This window comes from Phascolarctos cinereus, unplaced genomic scaffold (assembly GCF_003287225.1).
Source record: "Phascolarctos cinereus isolate Bilbo 61053 unplaced genomic scaffold, phaCin_HiC Scaffold_2;HRSCAF=192, whole genome shotgun sequence".
Lineage (NCBI taxonomy): Eukaryota > Metazoa > Chordata > Mammalia > Diprotodontia > Phascolarctidae > Phascolarctos > Phascolarctos cinereus.
The window spans coordinates 95,421,647-95,443,682 of NW_027555625.1; the positions used below are offsets into that span (position 1 = coordinate 95,421,647).

The following is a 22,036-nucleotide window of genomic DNA, read 5'->3' on the forward strand; positions in this document are numbered from 1 at the left end:
GTGGATTAGAGATGAGAGATATTTAAGTCAGGAAGACCAATTAAGAGGCTACTGCAACAGCTCAGACAAGAAAGAGAAATGCAGGCTGATAGGGTGGTAGCCATGTAAATGAAGGAAGGGGACTGATGTGAGAAATTGTGAAGATGTGGAAATGAGAACATTTGGCAACTGAGTGGATATTCGGATTATGGAAAGGGGGGGAGTCCAGGGTAATGCTGAGGTTGCAAACTTGGGTGATTGGAAGGATGGTGATACCCTTGATAGAATAGGGAAATTCAAAAGAAGAATGGGTTTTTGGGAAAGATGAATTCTGTTTTGGATATGCTGAATTTGAGATGTCTCTGGGATAGCCAGTTTGAAATGTTTGTTTGGTAATTGATGATCTAGGACTCAGAAGAGAGACTTTTGTTTTGTTCAGTCATTTTTCAACTCTTCATGACCCATTTGGGGCTTTCTTGGTAAAGATGCTGGAGGGGTTTGCCACTTCCTTCTCCAGCTCATTTTACAGATGAGGAATCAAGGCAAACAGGGTTAAGTGACTTGCCCAGGGTCACACAGCTAGTGTCTGAGGCTGGATTTGAACTCAGAAAGATGAGTCTTCCTGACTCCAGGCCCTGAACTCTATTCACTATACCATCTACCTGCTCAGGAGAGAGACAAGGACATGATATATAAATCTGAGTGGTCATTTGCATACAGATGATCGTTGCACCCAAGGAAGCAGATAAGATCACCAGTAGAGAAAGTGTAGAGAGAATAGAAGATCCGGGACAGAGCCTTAAGGGTTCTTCCACACTTAGGAATTGTGGTGTGGATGCTAACACAGGAAAGGAGACTGAGAAGGAACAAACAGATTGGAAGAGAACCAAAAGAGAGCAGTGTCATGATGACCCAGAGTGTCCAGGAGGGCCAGGGTAGTCAGCAATATCGGATACTGCAGGGAGGTCAAGAAGGATGAGGAACTGAGAAAAGGCTATTGGATTTGGCAGTTACAAAATCATTGTTAGTCAGTGGCAGAGGGAGGTGGTTAAGTCCCAACTTCTAAACTCCAGTTGTGGTCTTGGACTCTATTCCAGAAGTAAAGAATCACCAAGCCTTAGTTTGGAAGGGAACTCAGAATCCATCCAGTATGACCTAAAAAAGACCTAAAACCTAAAAGACCTAAAAACCTAAAAAAGACACTCCTTGAAGAAATCTCAACAATGTTCACCCACCCCCACCCCACATGTAAGACCTGCCCTACACACAGTGGCAGTGAAGTACTTTTATTCGCCATCCTGTAATTGTTTTTAAAAGCCATCTATATTATCAATTTAAGGAAGCTGAAAAGATTCATCCATCTTTCATGGTCAATTAGTTTATTGCTATAGTTACAAACCCTGAATTTTAAAAAGTACTCCTAAAATGAGAAAAAAAAAAGAAACAGAGAAAGGATCAAATATGCGCAAAGCATTTTTGTTTAATGAACGTGGTGATATGGCAAGGAGGAAATCTTCCCTTATTTTAATTCACAAGAATAAGATTTTCATGTTTATTGTATAAGACCTTGTTCTATATTGAACACTACTGAAGAATTTCTGTGCTCTTTTTTTTCAAAACTGCTCATATCTTAGATTCTAAGACTTAGAACTTAGCCAGAAAATGACTTCCCACTTTTAAAATAATATGAAATCTCCGTGCTTTCAAATAGATGAGACACATTAAGCAGGTACTAACTGCTATCAAGGTGAATGTCTTCATTTGCAGGCCTTTAGAAACCTAGAGTAGAGGAGTTGAGGCATTGGCAATAATCAATCAGTATTTTAAAGCATTCATTATGTACCAGACACTGTACTAAGCACAGAGGATACAGAGAAAAAGCGAAAAATGAAATGCCAGTCCTCAAGGAGATGATCTGATGGGGAAAAAAGAGAACATTTGATAGGTATTTATGAGGTGTGTAGAGAGCAGATAAAAGGGAGCCTGAGATAAGAAGCCTCTAACTAGCCAGGTAGACCAGCAAAGATCTTCTGTCAAAGATGGTGTTTGAGCTGAATCTTTTTTTGTTCATTTGTTTTTGCTTTTTTTTTTTTTTTTGGTGAGGCAATCAGGGTTAAGTGACTTGCCCAGGATCACACAGCTAGTAAGTGTCAAGTGTTTGAAGCTGGATTTGAACTCAGGTTCTCTTGACTCCAAGGCCAGAGCTCTATCTACTGCACCATCTAGCTACCCTAGTTTAAGCTGAATCTTGAAGGAAGCCAGGAATTCTAACAGGTAGGGGTGAGAAGGAAGAGCATTCCAAGCATGGGGGACACACAGGATCAAGGCCTGGAGATAGGAGATGGAACATTGGTTATAATAATTACCAAGTAGTCCAGTTTAGGTAGATTGTGTGGAGGAGAGTAACATGTAAAAATAAGGGAAAGGAAAAGACCTGATTGTGAAGGGTTTTAAATAACAAACAGGAGAATTTATATTTGATCCCATAAGTCAAGCTAATTGACACCTAAGCAGGTAGGTGGTGCAGTGGATAGAGCACTGGGCCTGGAGTCAGGAAGACCTGGGTTCAAATTTAGCCTTAGATACTTACTAGCTGTGTGACCCTGAACAAGTCACTTAACTCTGTTTGCCTCAATTTCCTCTACTGTAAAATGAACTAGAGAAGGAAATGGTAAACCATTCCAGTATCTTTGCCAAGAAAATTCCAAATGGAAAATCATGAAGAGTCAGCCATGACTGAAATGACTGAACAACAAAAATTGCTATCTGTTATTCTTTGTGGATAGATAAATAGACATCTATATGAGGTTCTAGATTTCATTGCCAATTCCCATCTCAGACTTTGTTTGATATAAATTTTTGTAATTCTTTTCCCTACAATGTAGTATCTCTCTTGGTGGATATGTGTCAACAGCTTTCTTTTCCCAACCCCTTCCTTTTTCAGTTTAGAGTGTCCTTGATTAGATTTGTATGACTCTAGGCAAGTTTATTTTTACCAGTCATTATTGGGTGGAGTCCATCCTTGTCCAAGAGCCTATCATTCCTATTTTTTGAATGCTAACCCAGATATCAGAGTCAAGCTCTCCGTTACCATCTTGATTTGGAGTCAGAGGACATGGGTTCAAATCCCAGTGCTGCTGCTTATTAATAGATGACTTTAGATAAGTCTCTTGACCTCTCAGTGCCTCAATTTTATCTTCTGTAAAATTAAGGAGTTAAACTAAAAGATCTCTGTGGTCTCTATCATCTCTGTGATCCTGTGAGCCTATAAACTTCCCAACCAGCTGTTCAATTCCCAAATTGGTTTTTCTTTCCTGAACTCCTTTCCTTTCCTTAGCAGCAGTGGTGAAAATAGTATTTGTACCCCTACGGACTTCAGTTTCTTGCCCAAGACTTTATAATCCTCAGGGATGTTGAATAGTTTCCTTCTTGCACTATTATTTGTACCCAAGTTAATCACCAGAAATAAGTAGTAGTTGTTTGACAAGTCTTGGAGGATAGATGTTAAGAACCCCAATCCTAGGGAAAAGGCAGACCTCTTTACTGTTGATGCCTAAGTAACCAGTAGCCACTTCAGTATTGAGTCACTAGCTGACACTACTTATTTCTCCTCTTCCTCCTCCCCCCCTCCTCCTCCTCCGTCATCGTCGTCATCTTCTTCTTCTTCTTCTTCTTCTTCTTCTCTTCTTCTTCTTCTTCTTCTTCTTCTTCTTCTTCTTCTTCTTCTCCTTCTCTTCTCCTTCTCCTTCTCCTTCTTCTTTCTTCTTCTTCTTCTTCTTCTTCTTCTTCTTCTTCTTCTTCTTCTTCTTCTCCTTCTCTTCTCCTCCTTCTTTCTTCTCCTTCTTCTTCTTCTTCTTCCTTCTTCTTCTTCTTCTTCTTCTTCTTCTTCTTCTCCTCCTCCTTCTCCTCCTCCTCCTCCTCCTCCTCCTCCTTTTCCTCCTCCTCCTCCTCCTCCTCCCTACTATAACTAGATGATCTTTCACCTTTTAGTGTCTGTAGATCCTTATCCTTCTTCCCTGGAGATTAAGCAAGGTGGGTAATCCCTCTTAGACAATCTCTATTCCCCCTTGTAAGGAAGAACTTCAAGAAACTGCCTATGAAGGCTTTCAGATTGTGGTTTTAATTCAAAGAAATTGGTAAAATAACATTACAATTTTGATTCTTGGAGTATTTGAAACTGTTCCCTCCAGAGTTACCAGTGATCTCTTATTGCCCAATCTAATGGTCTTTCCTAAGGCTTCATCATTCTTAACCTCTCTGCAGCATTTGATACTATCAATCATTCTCTTCTTCTGGAAACTTCCTCCATGTGGTATTTTCATTATACTGCTCTCTCTTGGTTCTCCTCCTACCTACCAGAGCACTCTTTCCTCAGTCTGGATGTAAATCCATATCACAACACCCCCCCCCCCTTCCCTCTAACTAACTTTGGGTTCAAGACTCTGTCCTAGGCCGTCTTCTTTTTTCTTTCTGTATTCTCTCACTCAGTGATATCATCAGTTCAATTATTATCTCTATAGAGGCAACTCACAGATCTATAAATTCCCACCTCTCTCTCCTGAGCTCCAATCTGGCATCTCTAACTGCCCATTGGACATTTCAAGTTGAATACCCCACAGGCATCTCAAACTCAACATATTGAAAATAAAATTCATTATTCTCTCCTCCCCTCTTCCAGATTTCCCTGTTACTATTGAAAGTACCATCTTCTTGCCAATCACCTAGGCTTATCTTTGTCATCTTTCTGACTCCAGGCCTAGTGCTCTATCCACCATACTACCTAGCTGCCTAGGTGTCACTTTGCCTAGGTGTCAGTCATTCCCAACTTATGAGATCAACTACAAACCCACCTTTTCAAAATATTTTATAAATATTAACTCTTTTGATCTTCTCAACAGCCCTGGGAGGTAGGTGCTATTGTTATCACATATGCAGAAACTGAGGCATATGGAGGTTAAGTGACTTGCCTGGAGTCACACGGGTCTTCCTGACTATAAGTATAGTCTTTTATCCACTACCCCACATAGCTGCCCTGCTAAACAAATGCACAAAATATGGGAAATGTGGAATGTGAACTACAGCTACTACAGTAAGAGACACATTTGGCCTCATAGGAATCATTGATTTGTTAAGGAGAAATAAATGACTGGAATATGACTCCTCAAGGTAAAAATTTATGCAAAAAAAAAAAAAAGAAAAAAACCAACACAGGTAAAGGGATAGAGGAGATCAGAGGGGGAAGTAGTATTGTATTTTATGAAACTATACTTGTATGAGGAAATCTAGGAACCTGAGAGGGAAGCACAAAATACAGCGTTTGGGTAAAGTCTAATGAAGGCAGAAAGAGAAGTGATGTCATCATCAGAGTAAATACTATGTACTACCTGGACAGAAAGAAGACACAGTTTAGTAGTTTGAGATACAGAGCACAGGCTCGCCACAGAGGCATAAGTGAGCAGAATGATGAGTGGGACTTCAGTTACTTGGACATTTGTTAGAACACCCTCTTTGCCCAAAGCAGAGAAGCTAATAATTTTCTGGTTTTCCTGAATGGTAATTTCTTTCTTTGGGAAGTGAAAGAAGCAATGAGAGGAAGTGCTACTCTGGACCTCTTCACCAAAAGGAGGAATCAAAGTTGAAAATCTTTAATTTTGCTTTTCCTTCTTTTTAAAATTTAATTTAATTTTTTCAAGGTGCCCATCATTTCTGAAAAGGATGGTTACAGAGAAACCTGAGAAGACTTGTATGAACTGATACAGAATGATCTTACATTCTGTATCTTACAGTTTCAAATACTCATTACAGAATGAAAATCTATTTTGTTCCCCTCCCACACACCCCTACTCTGAAAAAAACCCAAATCCTTGTAATAATTATGTCAAGCAAAACTAATTTTCACATTGCCCATGTCCAAAAATGTCTCATTCTGTACCCTAAATCTGTCACCTCTCTTTTAGAAGATGGGTAGTATGCTTTATCTTTGATCCTCTGGAATCATGGTTGGTCATTGCTTTGATCTGAGTTCTTAAGTCTTTATTTTATTTTATTTTATTTTTTTTAGTTCTTAAGTCTTTCAGAGTGTGTGTGTATATTTATAGTGTTGTTATTGTATAAGCATTTCTCTTGGTTCTATTCACTTCATTCTGTATCAGTTCATACAAGTCTTCTCAGGTTTCTCTGTAACCATCTTTTTCAGAAATGATGGGCACCTTGGGCGGAAATAGCTACTCTATTATAGAATTTGTGATTGAGGAGAAGTAATATAGGCTGGGTCTAATATTTACTGGAGATTTTAGGGAGAATGAATTTCAAAAGTTTCAGAGCAAGGATGGGTAGGATTCCCATGAAATAAAATTCTTCAGGGGATGTCAGTTCAGGAAGAAAGGTAAGCTCTTAAGAATAAGATCCCCAAAGAGAACTGAGCCAAATTTATAAAAATAAGGGCGATTATCCATTTGATAAATGGTCAAAGGATATGAACAAGCAGCTTTCAGAAAAATAAAAGCTATCAACAGTCACATGAAAAAATACTCAAAATCACTATTGATTAGAAAAATGCGATGTAAAACAACTGTCAGGTATTACCTCACACCTATCAGATTGGCTAACATGACCAAAAAGAAAAAAATGACAAATGCCAGAGGGGCTGTGGAAAAACAGGTACACTAATACACTGTTGGTGGGGTTTTGAACTAATCTAAACATTCTGGAGAACAATTTGGAACCATGCCCAAAGAGCTATAAAACTGTGCATACATTTTGTCCCAGCAATATCACTACTAGTCTGTATCCTAAAGAGATCAAAGAAAAGGAAAAAAGACGTACATGTACAAAAATATTTATAGCAACTGTTTTTGTGGTGTTAAAGTAATGGAAATTGAGGAGATAGCTATCAATGGGGAATGGCTGGACAAGTTATGGCATATAACTGTGATGGAATACTATTGTGCTATAAGAAATGATGAACAGGATGATTTCAGAAAAATCCGGGGAGATTTGTATGAAGTGATCGAAAGTGAAGTGAGCAGAACTGGAGAACACTGCACCCAATAACAGCAATGTTATGATGATGATCAATTGTACAAGACTTAGCTACTCTGATCAAGGCAATGATCCAAGTCATTTCCAAAGGATCCATGATTAAAAATGCTGTTTACCTCCAGACAGATCTGATAAACTCGGAGTACAGATGGAAACATACTTTTTAAACTTTGTTTTTTTCCTTTTTTTTTTTGAAATGGCTAATATGGAAATATGTTGTGCATGATTTCACAAGTATAATTATTATTATATGCAATATGTTTGCCTTCTCAATGGGTAGGGGAGGGGTGGGAGAGCACAAGAGAATTTGGAACTCAAAATTTTGAAAAAGAAGGTTAAAATATATAAACTAAAAATAAATTTAACAAAGAATAAGATCTCAAAGACACAGAAAAACAATTCCACAGAAGAGAAAAAAGAGGATTATCTAGAGAACTTGATGTATACGCACAGGGAATTTAGATTTTAAAGACATGTGGAAGGTATATTGAAGAGCAGGGAATGGGATGAATATATAACAGTCATGTGGTCCTCTAAGAATAGTTTCAGGATCACATAAGCTCAGAATGAACTGAGGCTGGGAAAGAACATTAAGGACAATACAAGAAGGTTTTTCCCCCCCTGTATTAGAACAAAGAAGAGAATCAAAATGCCAATAAAACTGCTTTTTATTCAGGGTTAATGGGACAGTTACTTTTGATCATGAGAAGCCTGAACAGCCCAGCTCTCCTTGTGGTTCTGTGTTTTTTTTTTTTCCTGCCAACATATTCTCTTTGCACTGGAGAGGACACAACAAAAATGGCTAATAGAGAGGTGAAACCCAAGATAGTAAGACTGTAAGAGAGAATGTAACTTCTTCTGGTAAGTTCAAATCTTCAGGCATTCTATCCCAAGATGAAAGAATTTGCAGTTTCTTGAATACAACACTTCATCTCCTCACTCCCCACCTTTTTCCCCAGGCTTTTCATTGGCTGCCCCCCATGCCTGAAATGCTTTCCCTCCTCACCTCTACCTCCTAGCTCCCCTGACTTCTTTTAAGGCCCAGCTCAAAATCCACATTTTGCAAGAGGCCTTTCCTAGTCCTCCTCAAGGCTAATGGCTTCCACTGACATGATGCCAAATTTTCCTGTATATATCGCCTATGTACATAGTTGTTTGCCTGTTGTCTCCTCTATTCAATTTCGAACTCTTTGAAGACGTGGAGTCTTTTTGCTTTTCTTTGTGGCCCTCGCTGTTAGCCTCATGCCTGGGACATAGTATATGCTTGATAGAACCTTGATGACTTGAGTGGGACTAGTGGGAAAGGAATAGAGTCTGCAAACTCTAGGCTCTTTGCTTAATTTTAGATCCTGGTAAAATTTGAGAGGAATAGTTAGTGAAAATCTACAAGAGGATGTGATGGCCACAAAGGGTCAACATGGCTTCATCAAGAATGAGTCAGTCTGGATGATCTAATTTATCAACTGATTTCACGTTCTCGTGGATCATTTTCCAGTCATTTCACATATGTACATCTTGGCCCTCCAAGAGCACTATAAAATTCCAGAACATGGAGGCTGTGTTTTATTTTTCACGACTCAGCTTGTATTACTCCTCCTCCAAGGAGCTTCTTCAGCTTACTCTGGCCCGTAGTGATCTCCACTCTTAACATTGAACATTGTAAATGTCCGTGGTCTTGACTTATTCTCTGTGTCAGATCCCTGGGCTTTAATTTTAGGGAAGTTACTTAACCTTTCTGAGCTTGTTTCTTCTGTGAAATGAAGACAATAAGATAGGTGCCACGTACTTCATAGCTTATCATGAAGGAAAGTACTTTGCGAATCTTGTAGTGTTTTAGAAATATTGAGAGTAGAAGTTGTAATGATAAGTTAGGGAATTGAGTGTCAATAAATTCATTCTTAAAGTATATTCATTGAGTGATTAATCATTTACTGTCTGGGGACATTTCCTCCATTACTGTATTGACCTGTTATTTATCACTTGTGTAATTATGTAACATTTCACATATTTAGAGTGTATCTCCCTAACTAAATTGTAAAATTCATGAGGCATGGGTCAATCAATCGATTAATCAACCAGCATTTGTTAAGCACCTACAACGATTGATTTATGTTCTTCCACCATAGCACTGTTATCTGTTGTAGGCTCTCAGCAAATATTTGTTGATTGATAACTTAATAATAATAAGTTATGATATTAGAAATGATAATTTATATGTTACTTTAGGGTTTGAAAAGGCTTTACAAATATCATCTTGTTTTATCTTCATAACTCTGGGAAATAGAAGCTAATATTATCCACATTCTATAGATAAGGCAACTGAGGCAGACAGAGGTTAAATAGCGTGAACAAGGGTCACGTAGCTAGTAAGTGCCTGAGATAGGATTTGAACTCAGATCCTCCTGACTTAAGTCTAGCGTTCTATCTACTGTGCCACTTGACTGCTTCCTAACCAACTCCCTCCTTCTTACACCCCTTTCTCAGGCATTGATACTCAAATCAACATTACCTTTACCACAGTGAAGGGAATAACTGTCTACTGCCCTATAACTCAATTCAGAATCCTTGTGGTTCTGAATATGGACTGCCTACACTGAAGCTCCTTTCTCTAATTACCACTCTGTTCCCTTCCACTCCTCCTTGGTAGACCCTTTCTTCTGGTATTGGTATCTTATTCTTTCCAACCTTTCTATCATACTTTCTTGAACCCCTGGTCTTTCGTTAATGTATTAGGGGACTGACCCATGAGAGCTCCATCTGCAGAGCATGGACAGTATGATCAACCTACCTGGCTAGTTCATCGGGGATCCTACTTTCAGAAAGTCATGATGGCATGTAAGCGAAGGGCCCTACTTTCTAATTTGTAGCATGTGTAGACATTCTATAATTCATTTCAGTCATCTCACCATGTGGTGAAGAGTCAGACTTTTGATTGGCTGGTAAGCCTGACCTGGGATGCATTCCAAAGGCACTAACTAGACAGGGGAGAGAAAGAGAGAGACAGAGAGACACAGAGAGAGAGACACCTTTAAATGGAGAGAGGCCTTGGGCCCTCAGAGGGCCAATATATGGCCAATGCATATGGGCCTCTGTTCTTGCTTCTTGTATTTACTCTTTCCTGATTTTGGACGAAAAGACTCTTGGAGATGGCTATGACCTAGAGAACTTCCAAAGATTGGAATGAGCCACCAGAGGTCTGGGAGCCAGAGTCTGTGCTAGATTTTGTGGCTAGCTGAGACAAGGAGGAAAAATGTCCTGAGTCACTTGTTCTATTGAGCATAGATTGAAGGAAGCCCAAAGGGAAGAAATAGCTATTCATCCATTGGCCATGCTGCATTTAGAAGTGAACTGGTGGGGCTGATGTCTGATGGCAACCACTTTGAGTTTGAACCCGCCATTCCCACAGATGGAGGTGGAATAAGGGTAAATGTGCTTCAAGGTGTTGAGGGGAGATTTCTATTCTTGCTATATATTTGCAGTGAATATCCCTTTGTAAAAGATAATTGAAATTTGTTGGTTAAAATGAAATTGGAGTACTAAGCACTGCATTTAACATTGATGAGAATACCCTGGAATGGAGGCTTTAGCCAGGGGTATCTCAGAAGACACATCTCCAGTCTCTCAGGGGATTCCCCAGGAACCTTGAAGGGGAGAGTGCCATGCTCACTGACATGCCACTTCAGGATGTGAGTTGGGATTAGGATTCTTAGATTTTTCAGAAAGACTATATTAAACAGCAACAACAAAAACAAAACAACCTGCCCTTCTTATTAAATCTGTGCCCTGCCTCTAGGAAATTATTTTGCATATAATTTATATTTTTTTATGTGAGTACATCTTGTTTCCTGTCAATAGAATAGTATTTCCTTGAGGGCAGGGACTGTGGCTTGCCTTTGTATTTTTAGCACTTAACACAGTTCTCAGCACATAGTAGGTGCTTAATAAATGCTCATTAAATTGAATTGAATTAATGCCCAGTTTTATTTCTTTTGCACCTTCCCTTCTCTCCTCAGCACTCAGTTAGTGGGTCTGGCACACAGAGAAGGTACCCAAATGAAAACTTGTTGAATTGTAGTGAATTGAATTAGAGAAGGGGCAGCTTTCCCTGAGGCTGTCCAGTCTACTATACCCACAGACTTCCTTCCTCTCTGCTTTCTTGCCCTCCCCCAAGAGAGGGCAATCTTAGCAGGGTTACTTCTACAGTACAAACCCCATTGCTTGGAGATGAATTTCCCCACCGGGCATGTTCCCTGTTTCCACACATAAGGCACAGCACTACTAACAGCTGTTGTGGCCATATAATTAACCATTAACTCTATTCTCAGTGACAGGCACATACTCTTAGTCATTAGTAAAGCTGTCAAGAGTTGGAAGAAGACCTTCTTTCTCTTCTTCCTTCCTGAGCCTTTCCTGGGTGGCTAAGTAACAATCTCTAACTAATCCCTGTGAAACAGGAAGAAATATAAAGTCAAGAAAATAAAACTTTCTACCCTTATTCTTTCCTGAAAGTAGCGGGGAAGTCACCTTGGTGCAGTGGTAAAGAAAAGTGGTTTGAGTCTCAGCTCTGCCTCTGGAATCTTGATCAACTCAGTGGACTTCTCTGAGGTCCAGCTCCCTCAACTGTAAAACAGGGCTGATCATACACAATTCACCTCTGGGGAACCAATCAGGCAGCAGGGGCTCATGTAAGCTCTCTGTTTAAAAAGAACTGAGCCAATCAGAACCCTTTCATTGTCTTTTGTATTTGGTTGATTGAGTTGACTGTCAACCATGACAGTCTTTCTAGAGTACCTAAGAGAGTATAGATAATTCCCCCACTATAATGTGAACAAAGACATTCTATCAAGATCCTTTGCATAATAGCTTTTCCAAGTCATTTATGTAACATCTAAATTTTAAAAAAAAGCCGGAGAGAAAAATGGTAAATACATCCAAGCACATTCAAAAAGAGCCATTTAAAGTCTAATTTTTAAAGAAACAAAACAACCATTCCAATCCTTCTCTCCTGCAAACCAGAGCTCTTCCAGCAATAATATGACATGACAAGAATAACTCTGGTAAATAGAACTATATGTTGAATTCTCCCTGGGGAACATCTGCATCAACTGTAATGACTTCTCAAAAGTATTTTTCAGGAGCAGAGAATATCATTATGTTGTCATGTCAGTGACACTGCAGATATGCTTCAGGATGCTCTTTCATTACAAGTCTCTGTTTCCAGACACTTAAAACTTTTGGAGAGATGTATTTTGTGAAAGTTAGCTCCACCTTAGTGCATCACAAGTTATTAATGAGTTTGAAAATGAATTTGGAGAGAAAATACCATTATACATCCAGTACCTGAAGGATTACCTTTTTTATTGGATTGTTAGCAGTCTCTCTATGTTTTCTGGGTCAATGTTGTCTAATATATCACTGGCTGGTGGAAAAAAAAATTGGATAATGGGGTCAGAAGCTGGTTTGCTTCTGAATTTTCGGGGTCTGCCTTCAATACTTCTACTTTATATTTAAATTCATCCAGAAATATTTGTTCAGCTCCTATAGCATGCAAGACAGTGGGGTGGGCAGTGATGAAGCTGTAAAAGAGAATAACACGTGGTTCTCACCCTCAGCGAGCTTATAGTCTTGGAAAACTAGTCTTATCAGATAATTGTGTGTTATCAGGATGCCGCAGTGCAACTTTATCCTTGAAAGCCCAGTTCTTTTTTCTGTCCAGCTGGTAACCTCTCTTTTCTCTGAGTTCATATGACGCTTGGCACAAATTACTTTAAGAGGCAGCGTGGCGTAAATGGACACGGAGTCGAGACCTGGGTGGTACTGGCTCTAGGATGGGCAAGTCACTGAAACTGTTTTCTTCTTTGAATATACATAATAACAGTTACACCCAGCTCGCAGGCCTGTTGTGAGGAAAGGACTTTGTAAATCTTTAAATGCTATAAAATATCAGTTATTATTTTAAAAGGCTTTCTTAAATATGAGTCATGTATGGCCAAGTCCCACTCAAAACAATAACGCTATGCCTCAGCACAGGTCTAAAAGTCAACCACTCTCCAGCTGTCAAGGTGGCTGTGTTCGTCTGTTGCTGGATCTTTGTGGGAGAAATCCTAATTTTGAGATATGTGTGAAACCCAATTGAACAAAAATCCTTGTGTGGTTACCCTAGTAGATTAGTTTTTTGAAGGTTACCGTTTGTCTGTTTTCAAAGAAGGGATGGTATCTACAGAGATAAAGCGGGGGTAGGAACAGGGACTTAAAACAATCTCTCTGGCTTTTCTGCTTTGGGATTCAGGAAAAACAGGAAAGAAAAGAGTGACCAAAGGATCACTAGAATGTTCAGCCCAAGAAGGACCTTAGAGATTCTATATAATCCAACTTCCTTATTTTACAGATGAAGCCTCACTTTACAGATGAAGCCTCACTTTACATGGGGATCTGAAGCCCAGAATGATTTAGTAACTTGCTTCAAGGTCATACAGCCACAAAAGGGTCAGAGGTGGCCCTATAACCTTGGTCTTCTGATTCTTTGCACAGCATTATTGCCATCCCTGTAGTTAGACAAAATGTCTAAAGCTGAAAAGCAGTTGTGCGGCTTTATGGTTATTTGTGGTTTTCTGTGAGATTTTTAGGGAGTCTGCCTGGGGCTTTAAAATGTCCTGTTAATGGGCCACAGTATAGAATCTCAGAATCTTAGAGAAAGAAGAGACCATCAAGTATGGCCTATATTTGGATATCCCTTCTACAGCATCCTGGACGTGTGTGTGTGTGCGTGCGTGTGTGTGTGTGTGTGTGTGATGGGGGGAGAGGTCCCCATTACCTCCTGAGGCAGCACCCTTTTGGACAACTGCAGTTTTTAAGAAGAATTTTTTTCTTTCTTCCATTAAAGCTTAAACCTGCCTTTTTGTTATTACTACTTCTTGCTCTTGGTCAGTCTTCTGGGACCAGTGGAGACCATGATCATCCTGCTTTGGACACTAGTTTAATCCCTGTCCTTCCAAAAAAAGTGGCGTGACCCACACCGAACATAATACTTCACATGTTGGTCTGATCAGAACAGAGCATACACAGCAGAGTCTATTATGTCTCTTCATCAGGGCACTTTCTCTTTTTTTGGCGGGGGGGGAGGAGTTTGGAGAGGTGGGAAAAGAGGAGGAATGGGCGATTTTATTCACCTGGATCTTGATTTCATTTAGATGGAGAATTCTGAATGTAGAAACTCTTTCCATTATTACGTATAGTGCAACTCCTCTGTAGATGGGAACTTTTCTGTAACATGGAATCTTGTAATAGTTGGAGGCTACTAAGATAGAGTTGCCCTGTGATCACAAAGGTAGTAGAGGAAGGCCTTAACCTGGGTCTTCCTGTCTCCCAGACAAGCTTGTTAGCCATCTGCTGTGGTTTTTCTCATACTGTTCTTAATGCAGTCTAAATTTGCCTCTCACACCATGACTGCTATTCAGCTTGTAAGGCACTACAACCTTCTGCTCTGTTTCACAACATGTTTTCTTGTCATTCTTCCCCCATCTTGTACCTGTGAAGTAGTTTTTGAACCTGTGTAAGACTGTATATATGTCTATTAAGTTTTGTCTTACTAGATTCAGCCCCATTCTGGGCTTTTCCTTCCCCTAAAGGATATCAAGTACCTTGTGAAATAGGCCCATAAGAAGTCTCATAAAGAAGTCTAAATATCTATTTGTGTGGACGGCTTGACTTCCTGTGTTTTGATTTTCTTGGATTTGCTTTTCTCCAAAATGCTAGGCTTGGTTGGTTCAAATCTAGGATCCAGGTAAAGAAAGGCTATTTCTCCTAGACAAAAAATGATACGCTTTGGTTGCTTTCTTCCTTCTCTCTTCCTCACCCCAGGACCCTTTGATGGATAGCGCCATTGCCAATTTGCCTGGAGTGTATGTAACTAAGAAATGTCAAGCAGAGTGGTGGACGATGGGAAAATTAATTGGTGCAAAGCCTTGAGAGCTTTGAATGCCAAGCTAAGGAGTTTGGACTTTAATCCAGAAGGTAATGGGGAGCCATTGAAAGTTTTTGATCAAGGGGGTAAAATGATCATAACTGTATTATGAAAAGATTAATATGGCAGTAGAAAATAGGATCTGGTTAGTGGAGTAAGACCTAGAAAGTGGGAGGAGTGGTTAGGTAGGAGGTTTTTGTGTTATGCTAAATATATTGAGATCCTAGACTAGAGTGGTGGCATTGTGGGTTGAAAGGGGGGAACAAATTCAAGAGATTGAGTGGGATTGATGTGATGTGGGAGAGAAAGAAGAGGGCATATTACATGTTAATATTTTTTCATCCTGTGTTTGTATCTGCGTGTGAGCTCCCAGCACAGAAAGTTATTCCATAGGTGTCAATTCTCCTTATCTTCTTAGGAAGTTACCTGGGGGACCTGAGAATTTATGTGACTTGCCCATGGTCACACAGCTAATACGTGCTAGACTTGATACAGGACTTGAACCCAAGCATCCTGGCACATCCCGGGCACTTAAAACTACTTACTGATGGACTGACTGGCTGGATAAACTTTGAGCTATTTCTCTTTGGTTTTCTTTATCATTGTTTCTTTTGGTGCATTTTTAGAGCTTTCTTGACTCTTTGTGACCCTATTTTGGATTTTCTTGGCAAAGATACTGGAGTGGTTTACTGTTTCCTTCTCCAGCTCATTTACAGATGAGGAAATTGAGGCAAACAGGGTGAAGTGACTTTCCCAGGGTCACACAGCTAGTAAGTATCTAAGGCCAAATGTGAAGTCAGGAAGATGAGTCTTCCTGACTCCAGATCTGGTGCTCTATCCACTGTACCACACAGCTGCCCACTTTTAGAGATTTACTAGAGTGTTTTTTTGGGGGGTGGGGTAGGGTCTGTGCTTTTCTAGGTCTTAACATGCTGCCATCTTCCCACAATTCTCTGGTACTTGTATTTCTGTCTTTTATCAAAAACCTCTGATAGGGGGAGACTACAGCTATGGAATTCTTTAGTATATTCCTCTGGGTTATTAAGTACTTAAGGCTTTTTGACCGTGAGCTTGCAGGAACAGCTTTTGGGTGCTAGAATAACCTATATATAATCTACTTGCCTCCCTTCCCTCTCCTTACTCCCAATAACTATTGAGCACCTACTATGTGTATGCAAGGTGTTTGTGTGATAGACACCCTCTGCAACAGCTGTGATGGTCTCTCTGAAGGTGACATTCTTATTCCCATCTCCACAATTCCTACTGTTCCACATCCTCTCAGCCTATCAGGAGCCTGCCCACCTTTTCAGGTAAACGTCCTACCTTGAAGCCTTCCCTGATTCCTCTAGCCCAATCTGACCTTTCCTTTCTCCAAATTCATTTGTTACTTAGTATTAGGCCCATCAATCTTGGTTCTGTGCTATTTTTTTTTTTTTGGTTCAGACTTGTGCTTTCATTGATGCGGGAGACTCCTGGAGAGGGTACTGCCTGCATTGGTTCAGATGGATAACAATAGCTAGCACTAATACAGCTTCTACTATGTGCCAGGCACTGTGCTAAGCGCTTTACAAATATCTCATTTGATCCTCACAACAGCTTTGGGAGGTAGATGCTAATATCCCTATTTTGTAGCAGAGGAAACTAAGTTAAACAGAGGTTAAGTGACTAGCCCAAGGTCTAGTGTCTCGGGCTAAACTTGAACTCAGAACTTCCTGCTTCCAAGCTCAGTGAGCTGTGCCAACTAGCTGCCAGCTTAGCAACTGTTATGCAAATTATAGTCCTAGCAGGTTTCCTGGGGGCACTGAAGTTTAAGTAATTTGCTCATTGTCACACAGCCGATATATATCAGAGGCCAAAATGGTAGCAAGGTCTTCCTGATTGACTGGCCCTAATCCACCACATTTTCTGTGTTGTTCTATGAGTCTCCCAAACCAAAATGTAAGTTTCCTTTTTTTTTTTTCATAGCGTCCAAAATAAGCCCCATTTGGTTTTATCCATAGTATCCAGCACAGGACTAGGTACAGAGAAGGTGCTCAGTTAATGAAATGAATTGAAGGTAAAAGAAGAGAAAAGAATTCAGTAATGATGTCAGGAGGCTGACATCATTCCATTACTATGGAGCAATGCATACAGGGAACCTTGTACCCATCTAAAAATTCATCATATTGTCTTCCAATAAAGTCAGGAGTTTAATCTTTCAATAGGCACAACACACAAAGAATAAAGTGCCATAATTATTATTAGCATTTTCCCACTAACAGATTTTAGAAGCTGTTTCCATATCAAGTAGATCAACCTTTCTGTTGTCATAGAGACAAAGATCTTTATATAACTACGGGCAAGGTGAGAGTTTTTTCTTTCCCTCTAGTTGCCTGGAACTAATGAGAAAAGAAAGAAAAATTTAAAATCAAGCCTCTTATGAGCTACAAGTTCATCTTTTCCCCCCTAATTAAAATGAACTAGAATGTGGGAATCCATTTCTTGGTATCACACTGGAGGAATCTCTAAACTCTGTTTTTGTATTTCAAATATCTAGAATTTAAATTAAATATGAAAAGGGAAGCAAAGACTTGAAAGCTACTATTTAAAATATTTGTTATCAGTAATCTTATCTCAGTGATGATAGGCAATTCTGCTCTGAACACATTTTTAGCACCCCGTTGTTGTTAACTTTTGGGGTCCTTTGATTCTACTCATACCTGAAGTGATGAAGACACTTAAAAATTTATTGAGACATTGTTATTTGACTGTATTTTCTCTATAACGTATACCTTCTCAGGGAACTTCCTCTTCGCTCCCAATATCCTTCACCCCAGTAATTGTTCTACCCAAATAAGCAATAGGTATAATGCAAAGACCCTGGTTTGGGAATCAGGAGGCCTGGGCCATACTGCTTGTTTTGTGAACTTGGATAACAATAAAAGTGGTTCATTTATTTATGTTGTAGATGCTGCAGTACATTTTGTCACTGTGGGAAATTCAGCAGCCCCAGTGATGCCATAGAGAAAATTGAGTCAACAGTAGAACTCTTGAACTAGTAACAGAATGGGAAGGAATGACCCCGTGGAAGCATGGAAGGAGTGGACTGGAACAGAGCATGTACAGTCTGAATGGGAACAATCACCATCCAGGAGTCCTTCCCAAGGGCAAAGCCAGGCACCGGCTGAAAGGAGAAAGGGCTGGCTGGTTTCACTCCACCCCCATCCCTACCCACAAATCTTCTGTAGACTTTGTGTGCACTTCCATCCCTTTCCAGAATTTGGCATTCCTGCTTCTGATGCCCACTGGATTTAGCTTCCCTAGTGGCAGCCCTGGGGTCTCTCCAATTCCCATACAGATGAACTGTGCCTGTAAATAGATCAATCAATCTATATAGATGCCTATCTATATTGATAGATTTATCTAGTTATCTATTCCTACATCACTTTAAACTTTATAAAGGGATTTATTCACAAGAAGGCCAAGTATTATTAGCTTAATTTTAAAGGATTTGAGGGAGCTGCTCACTCCTATAGCTAGTAAGCAGGATTTTAAAGGAAATTGATAAAACTCAGCTCAAATACTACCTCCTACATGAAGTATTTCCTTGCCACCCTCTGTCTCCCTCCCACCAATTAACTTGAATGTTATGTAGAAGTGTATAAATGTCAATGTAGTATAGAGGACAGAAAACTGGTCTGACAGCTAGAAGGACCTTGTTCCAAGTCTCACCTCTGAAACAGAGTGGCTGTGTGACCCTGGATGTCACTTAACCTCTTAGTGCTCTAGGCAATGCTCTCTAAGAAGACCCATCAGAGAAGGTACACTGGTCAAGGAAGGTTTTTCAGTTCCAGAGTTTCCTATACTGATGAAATCAGAGGTCTAGGCCCTATCCCTAGATATGTGCATTCTCTCTCTCTCTCTCTCTCTCTCTCTCTCTCTCTCTCTCTCTCTCTCTCTCTCTCTCTCTCTGTCTCTTTCTGTCTCTCTCTCTCTCACTCCCTTCCTCTCTTTCTTTCTCCTTTCTACCCCCCCCAAATGAATGTAAATTCCTCTAGACTAGAGACTAATTTTATTTTTTGTCTTTATGTTGTCAGTTCCTGACACAGTTCCTGCTACACACAGTAGACACTTTATAAATGCTTGTATCAATCAAATTGATTGATAAGTGGGAAATTGTCCAGAGTGGGGATAAATAGGAGGTTCAAGGGCCTTGAGTTAATGCCATGTGAGAATCAGTTGAAATAACAAGAGATGTTTTAGCCTGGAGAAATCTCAGGGGGAAGAAATGTTAGCAGTCCTCAAGGATTTGAAGGGCTGTCACCTGGAAAAAGGATCAGACTTGTTCTGTTTGGCCCTAGAGGGCACAATTACTCACCAAGGTTGAAAATTGTAAACAGGCAGATAAAGGGTTGAGATTGGGTGGGGGTAGGGGGTGGGGGGAGTGGAAGTCTTTGAGACAATTAGAGTTAACTCAGAGTGGGATGGGCTGTCTGGAGGGGATGAGTTCTTTAAGCAAAGGTGGATGACCATTTATTAGCTATGTTGAAGAAGGCATTTCTTTTTTCACATTTGTGTTGACCAAGGTAACTTCTGAGGCCCTTTCAAGCTTTAGATTATATCTATGATATATAAACTGGAGGAGATAAGAGGAGGTCTTCCAAAGGATATTCACTGGGTAGTGTATTTCTCCTATCTGAGGAGGATGAAATTTATTTAAAAATTAAACTTAAAACATACATACCTTCCTCCACTTTTTTTTGGGGGGGGAATGGAGCAGAGATCTGGGGTTGCATTTAATACAATTGTACCCCCACTCCTCTAAAATATCTCTCCACATATGCCAAAATTCCCTCAATAGAGACAAAGCCTTTCTTTTTGTGCTCATAGTTAGACTAAGCTATAAAATATCTCTTAGGAAAGTTATCTTCTAGTGACCTAAATCCACTCTAAAAGGGTGAATGAATGGTATAAAAATAATTTTCAGAGAATAGGCTTGAATAGGGAGATGGAAAAGAAATCACAAAGACATTGAGGAAAGGGGTCCCATGGGGAAAGGGTGCATTAAGGTGAGCTTGAATTGAAGCAGGAGGGAGTTGAGGACAAACAGATTATGCCAACATCTGCCCTTGGAGAAAGTGGATGGTAAATGTGGCCAACCTTCTCCACTTTCTTCGATCAATAATATCCTCCTCAGTCTATCTATTGTTCCCCCCTCCCATTTCCTTTCCAGCTAGGTCCTAGGTGGACCCAGTTACTAGGTGGAGGGTTTGAACCTAGTGCCCCGTGCAGCTGAGTTGGTGCTTACAAAGACCACCAAACTAACTGATTTGCTGGCACACAAAGTTGGAGGAGGTGGTGGTAAAGCTAGATTCTCTCCTCAAAAGGTGAAGGCTGAGCAAGCAAAGGAGGTGGAATGAATTGGGAGGGTTTCACATTGCTTAGATTGGGAAGGGACCTACCATGGTCTTAGTCTTCCCCAAAGAGGAGAATGTTGTGGTACAGAGTAAAGCAGGGATTAGAGCTAGAAGGTCATCTGGTCTTAATCTAGCTGTCATTTTACCCAGGAGGAAACTGAGGTCCAAGGAGGTTAGGTCACCCACGAAGTAAGTGGCAGAGCCAGGTCCTTTGAAGTCAAATCTGCTCGTTCTTTGCTTCTGGGAAGCTAATGGGGGCAGGAGGACCAAGGCAGCTCCACCGAGAGGCACGTCCTCATCCCTCCTCTCCGCTTTCCTTTCCTTTCCTTTCCCTCCCCACCCTAGGGCTGCCGGCTGAGGTTACTCACAGCCTGGTGAAGCCGGGGCCTGCGTCGGGGCAGCTCAGGGCGCCGTCGGGTTTGCAGCTGCAGAAGTCGGGGCAGCGCGTTCTCGTAGGGGGAGGCCACAGCAGTAACAGCAGCATGGGCAGCAGCCCCATTGTCTGGCTCAGAGCCTTACACCCATGGTCTGGGCTGCGTGAACAGCGCCTCCAGTCTGGGATCCTCCTCCACTCCTTTCCTTGTGTCAGGGAGGGGAAGCGACTCCTCTCTTGCCTATGCTCCGGGTTTCTCTTGTCCCGGGGTGTCTGTTCTCAATCGGGCCTCCCTCCACCATCCAATCCGAGGGATCACTAGTTTCTGCTTGGGACTGGGACCTTGCCAGCTTCATCCCTCTCAGCACCGCCCCACTTTGCTCCACCTCTCCTCGGAGCAGATTCCTGGGTAGCCCAGAGTGGTCCCAGTTATGGGAAGCAGCCCAGGGTTATGGGATGAGAACTGGAAGACGTCTGGAGACCTGGTTTCTTCTTCCTGCCTTGACACTGGCTAGTTTTCTGTTTTTGAGAAATAGTACAAAGTTCTGCTACCCTCCTCTGAACCTCAGTTTCCTCATCCGTGGACTAGGGATAGGAACACCTCCAACTCTGAGGATTATTGCAAAGATTAAAGAGGTCATGAATTTGAAAGCACTTTAAAAATGCATCTGAGGCCTTGAACTGGAACTAGATCTCCCAGTGACTGAAAGATAGCACCCTCACTTACTTGGAATGTAACTGCTCTTCCCTTCCCCCTCCTCTTCTCGAAGAAAAGGGTTTCTTTCCGGGCTTGTAAGTGGAGGGATCCACAACCCCTGGGAATCCTAGAAGGCTGGGATAAGGGGGCAGACTTGGAGGCCTAGGGACTGGAGAGGTGTTTTAATGTGTTTTATGAAGTACCTATTGTATGGTGTACTAGATGATACAAGGAAGCATGTATGTTAGAGGCTAAGGAGAATCAGGTACCTTGCTGTAAGAAACTTGAGGAGGGAGATAACAACAATATCTTCTATTTCTTTGACATGTTATAGTTTTCAAATCACCTGATTCTCAAGACAAATGTTAGCCAGGATAGGTATCCCCATTTTATAGAGATTGAGGCTCAGAGATTTGAAGCCCAAGGTTATGGATCTAGTAAATGAGAACCACAGAACTCTCAATTCCTTACCCAATACTTTGGACATTATACCATAGTGAGCCTCTTACTCTAATGCAGAGATTTTTGTCTTAGTTCATTTGTACTGTGTATGCTGGGTCATGTAGTCCTTTAGTATATAAGTATAT

At 40.8% G+C, this 22,036-nt stretch overlaps 1 protein-coding gene across 2 annotated transcripts in view; it reads right to left on the bottom strand.

Moving 5' to 3' along the window:
• The window catches only part of LHCGR (luteinizing hormone/choriogonadotropin receptor), an 84,256-nt gene extending 62,897 nt beyond the window's left edge, over window positions 1-21,359 (bottom strand). The window contains exon 1 of one of the 2 annotated variants that reach the window (XM_021001328.2): window positions 20,748-21,358. In XM_021001328.2, the coding sequence (XP_020856987.1) occupies window positions 20,748-20,878 (131 nt within the window). In that variant the 5' untranslated portion in view covers window positions 20,879-21,358. Of the gene's footprint in view, window positions 1-20,747 lie in introns of both variants that reach the window. The other variant, XM_021001324.2, reaches the window with a different exon arrangement.
• Window positions 21,360-22,036: the final 677 nt, after the last annotated feature.